Here is a 12,488-nt window from a genome sequence, read left to right as displayed (position 1 = left end):
ATAGATTCAATGAAGTGCTGAAAACACTACTCAGATTTTGGTCCATGCTGACATGATAGCATCACACAGTTGCTGAAGATTTATCTGTAATGGGAATCCCACTGTCATTGTCCAGTTACACCACTACCGGCAGCTTGAAATATTAATAATACAAGTATGGCCATTTTCCTTTGAGCTCTGGCATCATGTATTCTCTGTAAACACTAGAAATTGTTGCGTGGGAAAAGTAGATCAACAGTTTCTGAAATACTCAGATCAGCCCTGGCACCGCCTGGCACCAACAACCATGCTGTTTAAAGTCACTTAAATCACCTTAACTCCCCATTCTGATGCTCAGTTTGAACTCAGCAGGCCGTCTTGACCATGTCTATGATGGACCATGTTCATGAAGTTGAACAGGTGTACCTAATACAGTGACAGTGAGTGCTTACTTCCAAAGAGTGGAGTTAGTACTGTCTGCTTCTTTAGATGTGCAGTATCTCTTTTTGAACAGGGTTAAACATAATTCATATGCTGCACATTTTTTTATGTGATCTGAGAGAAAAAAAAGTTTCTATAACATCATTTAGCACATGCTGAGCGACCCTGAAGAGATGAGTGTAAATTTCATTAGCATCTTATTGAGCCCCCACAGCTGAGCTAGCTGGAGCTGTAGGAGTGAAAAGACAATTTACCTAGGGCACAGAGCATTAATTTTTCAGCAGTGAAAAAACCCACACTAACTTAAGCACCACATGAAGGAATGAGGTACAGCAGAGCCTGGCTGCTTAAAGCAAAGTCTGCTTGTCTCATGCTAACAAACAGTCTTCCTCTGGCTCAGGGCTGCTTACACGGTGTTGGCCTGTAGAATTTCTAAGCCCTTCAACTTATCCTCATACCTTCTTCTCCCACTCGTTTTTCAAAGAGTCGGCGCTCTGATCCGACATCTTCTTCAGCTCTGCAATCTGCTTCTCTTTGCTCTCGCAGATGACCTGGGATTCCCGCAGCACACTTTGAACTGCGGGTGAGCGCAGACACAAAACACACAAAAGAGCAGTCAGGCCCTGCCTCAGGGTATAAACAGATGGACACATGAACAGACATGCACGCACACTTGTGTTCGACTGATGTGCTGTCAGGAAATCAATGACAGTAAAGATTTTGTTTCTATTTGAATGGCTACTATTTCTTCTGTGCGACGCAGTTTTATCATCGGACACTCTTAAAGCAGACACGTGAGAAAAGAAAGGAACAGGACCAAAAAGAAGGAAATCAAGTATAAAAAGACACATAAGGTGACTGAATTTTAGATTGAGCAGCACAGCTGGAGAGTGTCACTCTACACCAGTGCAATCCTTTGTGGAATTGCATCTTTTTAGGCTTTTTACTCCAAGTGGCAGAGACAAGTATAAACATCCTTCATGTTAACCCCGCAATCACGTGACCTCTCACCTTTCTTCTCCAGCTTACGGATCGTCTCCTCTGATTCTTTCTGCTTGGTCCGGTGAAGGCTCTTCATCTCCTCAATCTCACCATTTTTTCGGTCCAGAATCTACAGATGGAGAGGGAGACACTGAAAGTGTGTTCGGCTGTTTTTCTCTTACTGCCAAGAAAATGGCATCTGTCATAGCAAAGCTAAAGCTATTAAAGTTTTCGCATGCAAAGTTCACAAAGGCTAAATTTAAGTAAGCACTATGTGACCCAGATATAAAAAAGGAAAATGCAACCGCCCACACTCAAAGACAGTGCAGAGACCCTGGAGTTTTTGACAACCAGTAACACTAAAGAAGATTTTTTTTTTTGTGCAGAGTTTCTTGCTTTGTGAGCTCATGTATAACCCCCCCACACACACACACACACACACGAAAACACATAACAGCACATGCAGCTGAAAGTATTCAGACTCTACTACTACCAGTGTTGGGAAGGTTACTTTTAAAATGTATTCCATTACAGATTACAGAATACATGCCCCAAAATGTATTCTGTAACGTATTCCGTTATGTTACTCAATGAGAGTAACGTATTCTGAATACTTTGGATTACTTAATATATTATCATGCTTTTTACAACTACATGAATGTACTATTGCTGTGATTTATTACTGTTACTGAAGGTCCGCGACTCCGAACGGTAGTAAAGGGACCTCTGGCTAATACGTCGGCTTCCGTGTCGGGCTCGTAGCCGAAAAATAGCTTTACTTTGCTGTGTGGGTCAACTTCCCTTGCGAGAGACAAAGAGAGGTATTGAAAGGCTGCTCCAACGGAACTTATTGTTTCGGAGGAAAACACGAACACAGCGTACAGTCGAGTCTTAATAGCTTACTTACAGCTGGGCTCGTCAGGCACTCTTCTTGGCTGCAGTGGTTATTATTATATTTACATGCTTCCAGCTCCCGTTTTTGCTCGATGACAACTCGTACTTTTCCACTCGCCTTTTTCTCCCTCCTCGCGCTCACAGACACATAACGGGTATGGCAGTCCATTCTCCCTGCAGCACAGACTACACTGCCCATGAGGCTACATTCTTTAGAGCTATATCTGTAGCATTCTGCCTATTAGCTTAGCACAACAACAACAACAAAAAGGCGCTCTCTCACCCAGGAAACACGCAGAGAGACAGAGCGTCACCCTGTAACCATGGCAACCGTAACGCTGCCACCTGGAACAACAGAACGTAGCTGTCAAACAAAACCCAAACAGTCTTGACCCGCGACAATATGAAACAGGAAAGTACCGCCGTGTAATCCATTTATTTCAACAAAGTAACTGTATTCTAAATACCACCTTTTTAAATGGTAACTGTAACGGAATACAGTTACTCATATTTTGTATTTTAAATACGTAACGACGGTACATGTATTCCGTTACTCCCAAACACTGACTACTACTATTACTACTCTTGTAGGTAGGGGTCAAGTAGGAAGTAAACATGAATATGAACATTAATACATCAAAAGGTTTAAGAAAAAAAATTATGTATATTTATATATCAATATATTCCTCAAGGTAAACGTGTTTGAATCCGCTGGACTGTGGAGTTTGCATGTTCTTCCTGTGCCTGCATAGGTCCTCTCCAGGTACTCTGGCATCTTCCCAGAGACAGCCAGGTGCTGCCACTCAAATACATTTGATTGACTGACCACTAGCAAGTGTGATCACCTTTATCAAAGTTTTAGCAGTTTGCTGATCTGGAGCATTCAGATGTGTGTTAAAACAATGCCATAATCTTCCCAGGAAGGTCAGACCACACAATACTGGTCAGTACTGCGATACCTACGTTTGGCCAAACAGCATATCAGCACAAACACTTCATACCGACTGCAAAGCACGGTAGAAGGGTGATGATTGGGCTTGTTTTTCAGCCATAGGATCAGGGCACATAGTGCAGCCACGAGGCAAATGTGACGCTATCTGTCCGACAGCTAAAGCTTGGCTGAAACTCGGTTCTGAGACAACAGTGATCCTAAGCACAGAAGCAAATCTACAACAAAATGTCTGAAAAAGAAAAGACTTGAGGTGTTGCAATGACCCAATCAAAGATTAGACTGTGGTGGGACCTTAAGACAGGTGTGCATAAATGAAGGCCTGCAAACCTCGATGAACTGAAGTAACGATGTAAAGAAGAGTGTGTCAGAATACACTCGCAACAATGTGCGAGACTAATAAAGTCAGACAGAAAACCACTGTTTCAAGCTGTACATGAGACTGGCACCCTGTCCAGAGAGTACGCTGCCTCTTGCCCAATGACAGCTGGGATAAGCTTCAGCCACACTACAACCCTGATATGAAGATACAAAAAATGAGGGAATTTAACGCCATACTAGCTTAACGGTGGTGACGCTTAAGTCTTCTGTTTATGGATGCTAATGTAAATTTATTATTAATTTCGTTTTTAAAAAAGACAGAAAAAGAGATCGTTCGTCTGCTATGAATCATGTGTTTATCTCAGGCATGCCTAAATGAAAGGCTGTTATCTGTAGCAACATGAAACACGCTGTATGGCATTTCACTGTGTGACTTCATTCATTTCATCTTTAATAAGCACATCCATTACTTAGGAGACTACGTGCAAAGTGTGAGAAATGGCAGCTGAATGAACCACCTGTGCTAAGGCGCGATGAGGTAACTGCATCTGCTTCCTGCTGCCATCTGTAAGTAATTAGTTAAATTAGGCCATGGAGAGTTTCTCAATTACTCTGTTGCATAATATGCATATATATGTAAGTGCATTCTGCAACTGGTGAATCTATCTGCTATGCAGATGGTGCCAAGCAGACTGGTTTACTTTACAGACAAAATGAATCCAAACTCAACAATCCAAGTCTCATTTTATCGAATTCAGCTCTCGTAGTGATATCAAATCATCTACTTGAAATATCATTCTGAACCTGTCTATAAGCTTAATGGATTTTTTGGGCTGTATTTTTAGGTTTGGGAGTAATGCCATTAACAAAAGGGAATAAATAGCGTTATTTCAACAGCAGATGATGCTCTGGCTGAAATGGACCAGTGGTTATTTTTCCATTAATTCCCGAAGCCCATGAGACTTTAGCATTTTGTTCAATTTAAGTGCACTTATTAGTCCAGTCTACCATCGTCTCTGTGAGTGAGAGTGTGATGGGAGAGAGATGAAAGGAGGATAGGGTGACTGGAGCAAAGTTCACAGAGCATTTAGGGATACCCATTTTTTTTTTTTCCATTTTACTACCCTAGAGGCGTTGTTGTCATTTCCACTGAACAAGCCGATGACATAGTGTCAGTTCCAGGGAGAGTGCACCAGACAGTGGGAAATGGCAGCTTTTAGGATGTCCATTTTAGGATTGAAAATACATCCTATGCGGGGGAAAGGGGATCCAGCCTGGCTGGCTTTGACTTTGACCAATACCATCACTGGAAGAGGACAAAATTAAACTGCAGAAGAAAGAACCAACGGAATCTGTAACATATGTAATTTAATCTCAGCGCCATTTATAACATATTGTACAGTAAACGGAGATTTGCATGTTAATAACATAAGATGTTCTTCTGCACTTGATTTTATCAAATATTTTGGAACTACTCTCACCATGCTTTGGATTTAAAGCAGTGGGACAACGACTCGTAGCCTTTCAGCAGCCTATACATTATTTATAAGTAGACTAATTAAAACTAAACCTAGCTTGTCCACTTTCCATCCGGCTCATCAAAGTCCACCCCTGAATAACTCCCCTTTGAAGCCATTATGGGGAATATTGGGTAACATTCAGTGGAAATTAAATTGGACATAAGTTGCAATCTGTATGTAATTAAAGAGAGAAGGGGGGGCAAAAAGAGCTGGCTGTCATCCTGTCTCTTGTCAAACACTAAGATGCAATGGGCATTTTAAAGTAGGAAGAAAAGTAGAGTGTTTTTTTCTGTTTTATTAGAAGCTTGTGTGGCAGCAAAGGAAAGTCATAGTGAGTACGTGACAGATCCCAGGTGCTTGATCTGCAGCCTAACTGACGGGCACCGACTATAGTGTGAAATAAACCAGCTTTATTGCTATTTTAACCAGCTGACAAAAAGCTTTGAAGAGGTGATTACATGCAGGATGGAGCGCTAAGAAGAGGACAGACTCATTCCTTTACTTTTCATTAGCCACCAAATGAGAATCAAGATCAGTGACGGGCGTAGGTTAAACAGCTCTCCTGAGCACCGAAGTGAGCGGGCCTGTCAAGAAAAGAACTGCACAAACTATTTTCACTCATGTAGAGGGCATTATATTAGCACCAACTTTATATAATTAAAAGTTATCTAAAGAGATGTTGTTACGAGTATAACCCCACAGCCAAAAGTCAACTATTGTTTGCTACATACGCTCACCAGCCACTTCATTAGCTTGGGGGGGGGGGGGGGGGGGGGGGAGAGAATTGACCCATTAAACAATCTCTATGATTTGCAGAGAATGGTCCAAAACCAAAAAAGAAAAGAAAAAAAAAGAAAATATCCTGTGAGCAACATTTCTTTGGTTACCGTGGTAATGTCACAGGTCAAGGAAAGATGGCCAGACTCAAATAACCACTAGTTATAACCAAAGTATGCACAAGAGCATCTCTGAAATACACACACAAAAACACACTGAACCTTGAAGCAGATGGGCTACAGCAGCAGAAGACCACGAGGCTACTGTTTACACGGACTCACCAAAATTGGACCACAGAAGATTGGAAAAATGTTGCCTGGTCTGAGGAATCTCAGTTTCTTCTGCAACATTTAGGTGGTGGGATCAGAGTTTGGACATGGAGAACACGAAAGCATGAATCCATCAAACATTGTATGAACAACTCAGATTGGTGGTGGTGGTGACAACTGACCATTAAACCCCACAGCCTAGGTGAGTATTGTTGCTGACCATGTCCATCCCTTTATGACCATGGTGTACCAATCTTCTGAATGCTGCTTCCAGCAGGATAATGTTCCATGTCGCAAAGCTCAGTTCTCAAACTGGTTTGCTGTACAGGACAAAGACTTAATTGTACTCAAATAGTCTGTCAGTGTCAATATGAATCAAAATCTCTCAGGAATGTTTCCAGCACCTTGTTGAATCTAAGCCACAAAGCATTACGGCAGTTATGAAAGCAAGGGTGTCCAACCCAAGACCAGCTACAGTAGGTGTACCTAATAAAGTGTCCAGGGAATGCATGTTTGTCACTTCCCTATAAGAGCTAGCTAAACACAGGTCAATAATTGCCATAATTAAAAATATCCAAACAGCTGAAAAGTTACAATAATTGATTTATTTACAAAGTACACACTAAGCAAGGACTGTGAAATATGCAAAAGCTTTTGTCCTTACTTTCTCAACCTCTGCATCGTGTCTCTGCTGCATCTTCAGTTTTTCCTCCTGGTGCTTGGCCTCCAACACTTTGATCTTCATCTCGGTCTGAGAACAAAGAGAACCAAATGCCATATGTAACATTTACAACACGTTTAACACCATGATTTAACTTTTGTCATCCTACCACCAAATATTATGAGCAAGATATTTTAACCACTAAAATCTGTGTCCCAACTGTTTTACAGACACGACACGGAATAACAGAGCCTGTCTGTCAAAGGTAACATAAATCAGGATGATACAGTTACAGCATCTCCCAAACAAGTGCAGCTGATGATCAAATAAAACCACATTAAACCTTTAAAAAAAAAAAAAAAGATTTTTCCACACACAGAGAGCTTCAAATGTGCCCACTGTTTGCGCTGCTTATTTCTGTGTGAGGGCTGGGCTATCATACCGTTCACGGTAATACCGGTGTAATTTTGGGCAACGATAGGAAAATGAAATATCACCATAGAATATGGGTAAAACGCGCATGCGCAGTGCCTATGTTTACATACGCACATTGCGGCGACGCAGAATGAGAAGAACGAAAGCGGATCGTTAAATGAAACAGATGAACCAGAATTGGTTTGTAAAAATGCTGCAACTTCAGTGGTGTGGAACTGGTTTGGCTTTCGTCCGTCAGATACACAACAAAGCACTATTTTTGGTAGCGCATGCTAGCGGGCCGTCGTTATTACCGTGTTGTTTGGAAAATACGGCACACTTAAAATCAATCCTTTGATTTTTCTGAAAATCCACAGTGCCCCTTATAATCCCGTGTGCCTTATGTATGAATTCTGGTTGTGTTTACTGACCTCGAAAGGATTTTATGTCGTACACGGCGCTCGAAAATCTGTCAAATGTTTTAGTACGACTTTGCTAAGCTACGAACCCGCACCGCTTGATGGATTGTCGGAGCATTACGGCTATCGGAGGCAGGTGCCTCGCGGAGTGATACGAACTGCGCTTCAACATAATATTACCGTATTGTGTGTGTATAACCTCTTTTTAAGTTTTGTGGATATTATACATAGTTATGCTGAGGATATGTCGGCGAATTTCCACTGGAAATGCCTTTTGGTTAAACTGTCAGCAAGGAATTTGCACTGTTACGTTTTTATATAACTTTAATGCACATAAAAAACAGCTGCTTGTTTAAGTGAAAATACATTGATGGGGTTTTTTGCACTAATAAAGTTGTGGAGTTGTAAAGTATTTTGTCTAGTGTCAATTATATCGTCAGTTATATTGTTATCGCAAATTTTCAAATGTATATCGTGATAAATATTTTAGGTCATATCGCCCTGCTCTACTCTGTGTATACGTTTGTTTACAATAAACAAAGTAAAAACCTGTTTGTGTATATTTATCCTAAGTTAATCATGCAGGGAAAGGCTGCTTTCATTCAAACACTGTTTTCAAAGGATCAAAAGTTCAAGGTTGTCACGAGCATGTTGGAACAAATCTCCTGGAGCTAGAGGACTTTCACACACCGTAAAACAAAACCCTAATGATTCGTCACTTTCTGTAATTGACTCAAACAAAAAAGAAGAAAAAGAAAAAAAAAATCTATGTGTTTTTCATCTTCAAAGAGCCATTAATCATCACACAACTACATCTGTCTGGAGAGAGACAAAGCTACAAAATGACAGCTTTTTGACAAAACGTGGTTTCTAAATATTTAGTGGCTTAAACTTAAACTAAGAATTTATTGATTTATAAAGCTGTCTCAGCTTTATAAAGATATAAATGTGCTTTTTACACACTTTCAAAGCTAAGAAAAAAAAAAAGAAAAAAAGAAGAAGAGGACACCTTTTGATCCACAGCCTAGTCTTACCCAATAAGATGTGAAAGTATGAGCGGATAATACTCTAAGCCTTACAGTATTAAGGAATTTGTACTTACAGCTTTTGACCTGTGCATCTGTGGTCCAAAACACACTGTATCCTACCACTATTTAGCTGCCACTAGTAACAGTGATCATCGTTTTTATGAAAACACTCATTAATAATTACCTCAGAGACGGAGGTTATGTTTTTGGTAGCGTTCGTGTGCGTGTCATTCTGTCTGTAAACAGTATAGCTCAAAAAGCTTTGAATTCATTTGTTGAAGACTTTATAAGGATGTGGATTGGGCCTGTGTTAACAATCTATTAAAATTTAGCTTACATCCACCAACTCCTCCCATTCACATGGATATCAGAACATTACCCAGGTAAGTGACACACCTGGCCCATCCATGTGATATAAAAGCATTAACCTTTTCAGCAATTTGAGCTATAATAGCTCGTCTGTTCGACTGCACTGCGCAGGAAAGCCCTCGTTCATCACGTGCTTCAGTGAGCCTTGGCTGCCCATGACCCCATCACTGGTTCACTACTGTTGGACCACTTTTAATAGATACTGACCACTGCAGACCAGGAACACCAAATATAAGCTGCAGTTTTGGAGATGCTCTGACCCAGTTTATTCAGCCATTTAATTTGGCTGTTTCAAACTTGCTCAAATCTTTACACTTGCCTATTTTTCCTAATTTCAGCATCAACTTTGAGGACAAAATGCTCACTTCCTCCCTAATACATCTCACTAGCATGTGCCATGATTAAGAGATAATAAGTCACCTGCCATTTGTCATTATGTTATGCCTGACCTGTGTAAACGGGTCCTCCTACCCATTAGAATACACATCAGTTTAATGCTAAAGTAATGTTTTCTGCGAATAAAGATTTCTGTTCCCAGGCCTTCACCAGTACCAGCTTGGAGGCTGCCAATAAGAATAAACCCACAAAACACAAAATCAATAAAACATATCAAACCTCTTTGTGTGAGCGTTAAAATTAAACATGTGTAAACATAAACTGGCTGGATAAGTAATGAAGAAGACCTTCATTACTCAAACAAACCAGAATTTTCTATAATTAGCTACTTTTGGCTACTCCCTTATTTACAAGGGGTCGCTACAGCAGGTAACTTTGCATGTTTGATTTGGCAGATTTTTACAACCTTCCTGGTGCAACAACCATACAGATTTGTCTCTCTTTTTCCCCTCCCTTTCTGGTAGACAGGATGACCTTGCAAAGGCTGATGTCAATCCGTCACATGTCATGGAATAATAATGCTATTTTTATTCCATCTTTGGAAAAAGTATTTCTCACATTTTCCTAGTTAGATTGCCGTTAAGTGCCAACAACACACAACAACACACGGAGGCACAAAGAAAGTCTTTGACACAAAGATGACTGACCATTTCCTTTGATGTCCCTACTCATGTTTAGTCACTGTCTGTTCTGGTGTCTTAATCAACCCTAAAGCAGGGTGACAGTGTTCCTCCTTTGAAAGTGCGGCTGTGTGTATGACTATGTCAGCAGTTATAACGTCCCAGGGCTAGATCTTGTTTGTTCTAGTCATCAAAAACTATTAAGCAGAAACTTCCCACAACATTACTTGGCACACTCAAACCACATTAGACCTTCTCTCTTGGTGAGAATCAAAGGGAAGTAACTGTGATGTCTGAGTACAGAGATGATTTAACTACACAGGTGTTTAAGTGTACACATACAATACAATAAAAACACCAACAACATACTAAACATATAAAAAATTATAAATACATGTCGCCAATTCACTTTACATTGAGAGCCGTGTTAAAAATAAAATTCCAACTAAAATACTTGAATTGCCTTCTAGACGATTCTCCTCATTATTGTATTTCAGCTACACTTAGACACTGTATCCTTGACAAAGCTCTGTTAAGTATTCTGCTTCTTTTTTCCTTGATTTACTGCCATTTCTTGTGCAATTGAGGGGACCACAGGAGACGTGTCAGAGAAGAAAGGAAAAGGCAAAAGAAAAGGAGGGGGTAAGAAAAGACAGAGGGAGAGATGGGGAGAGAGGTAGCAGTGATTGAAAAGCAAAGGAGTTAGTAGAGACCTGATTCTGCCCTCCCCCCGTCCCCTCTACTCCCCAAAAAAAGAACGTGTGGGGGTGTCACTTTCTCATCCTCTGTTCAAATGCTCTTTGGAGAAAGTTTGCCAAACTAGATCAGGGGTGTCTGAAACTTGTTTATAAAAGGCGTCGGTGAAGGAAGGAGGAGGAGGAATGTCGTACACCTAAGGCTTTTGAGACAGCTTCAATCAGCCCAACTGGGTGGTACAGCTTTTTCCCTTTTCTCTTCTTCAGAGTTGTAGCGAGCGCTGTAAGATGCCATGTTTTTTGACACTTCGGTCTTGAAAGGATGAGAGGCTAGAGAAAGAGAGAGAGAGACGGAGGAAAGAAAGCGAGGACGGGTACGAGAAAGGGAAGGAGGTTGCTTTTTCTGCTCTCGAAACCATCACGGGGTCAGGGCCTTTTCCCTCGGGGGGGGACATGTTCACAAATCGGCTGCTAACTGTTTAGGCTCCACAAAGCAAGGTTGCATTTCTGCATTTCCTTCATCGCGCTTGAGATGTACAATGTCCCGGTGCATCTTTCATCCTCAGTAAACACAGATGCTCTAGGATAGTTGGTATACAGCGCTGCACTATCTGCTCAGGAGCAGCTAGATGCCATTTCCACAGTCTGACAAGAAGTTAATTTACTGTAGTCTGTCCAGATTGGGCCGGATAAAAACTTTGGCTAAAATTTGACTCTGACATGTGGGGAAATAAATAAATAGATAAATAAACCGCAGATCTGAATACAGAGTAAGTAAACACACTACTTAAAAATTTCTAACATGAAAACATCAAATACGCAAACTCAAAAGCTGAGCAGTAACTTCATCATCTTGGAACACTGCAGATCCTTTATATCTTCTAGCCTGAAGCGCCATACTGAACTAGTCCCTTTAAAAAATACTAAGACTCACTAGGTTACTCTTTTTTTTTTTAGCTTTGAAAAGCGATCAGATAAGGCAGGCTATGGCCCTGTAAGTCACAGGCTGTGAGCTCAAGCTCCATCCTAAGGGTCTTAGAATAGAGAGACTGCATCATTATGGCATCAGAAACCAAAGCGTACTGATCTTCAGTCAGGGAATTGTGACCATTAGAATGGTAATGCTTGACACTAACACACTGCCAATCCCTCAGGTCAGGTACCAAGGGGGGGGACAGGTTTGTAGACGGCATGAACGCACAAACTGCAGAAGAAAGTCTGGGTATTTTAGTCAGTCTGTCAGTATGTTCCATAATTACAAGACTTAGGCCTATGTATAGCGTAACCTGACTCATCAGTCGACATTTAATTGAATTTCCAAATAAAGGCCCAGCCCTCTTAATGCTAAGCACTGCTAGAGCGCGCTGTAGGATTAGCAGGACTTTAGCAGGACATTTTCCACATTTTCCCCTGTAAGTGTGCACATATGTATAAGCTAAGTTACTTAAAGCAATGGCAGCTTGCAGGGAAGTTTCTCAGCTGCCACTCATTGTTCCACAAGGGAAAAAAAAAAACAGTCTGCATTTTTAGTAATGCAGTCAGTAGATTAGCAGGAGGATGAGCTTGGTGTGAAAGCTGAGATGTTCGTTAAGCTGCCACCAGCTTAATGGCATGTGGCGTGTATAACACTTTAAACCTGGGTAAATTTCCAACTATGCTTTAGGGATTACGGGGAAGTGATGTCACTGTGATTTCCCAGACCTAACCCAGACAGCCACGGAATAGCAGAGCCGGACAAGATTACGAGAAAAGTTT

General features: G+C 41.0%; 1 protein-coding gene across 6 annotated transcripts in view; it reads right to left on the bottom strand.

Moving 5' to 3' along the window:
• The window catches only part of cep112 (centrosomal protein 112), a 120,790-nt gene that overhangs the window by 87,797 nt on the left and 20,505 nt on the right, over positions 1-12,488 (bottom strand). For all 6 annotated transcript variants that reach the window (XM_084926038.1, XM_084926039.1, XM_084926037.1 and 3 more), the window contains 3 exons: positions 6,796-6,882; positions 1,432-1,531; positions 879-997 (listed from right to left, as the gene is read on the bottom strand). In XM_084926038.1, the coding sequence (XP_084782164.1) occupies positions 879-997; positions 1,432-1,531; positions 6,796-6,882 (306 nt within the window). The remainder of the gene's footprint in view (positions 1-878; positions 998-1,431; positions 1,532-6,795; positions 6,883-12,488) is intronic.

The sequence above is a fragment of the Perissodus microlepis genome, chromosome 4, assembly GCF_051167445.1.
Source record: "Perissodus microlepis isolate ML-2025 ecotype Zambia chromosome 4, ASM5116744v1, whole genome shotgun sequence".
NCBI lineage: Eukaryota > Metazoa > Chordata > Actinopteri > Cichliformes > Cichlidae > Perissodus > Perissodus microlepis.
This window is presented reverse-complemented; position numbering and strand designations above follow the sequence as displayed.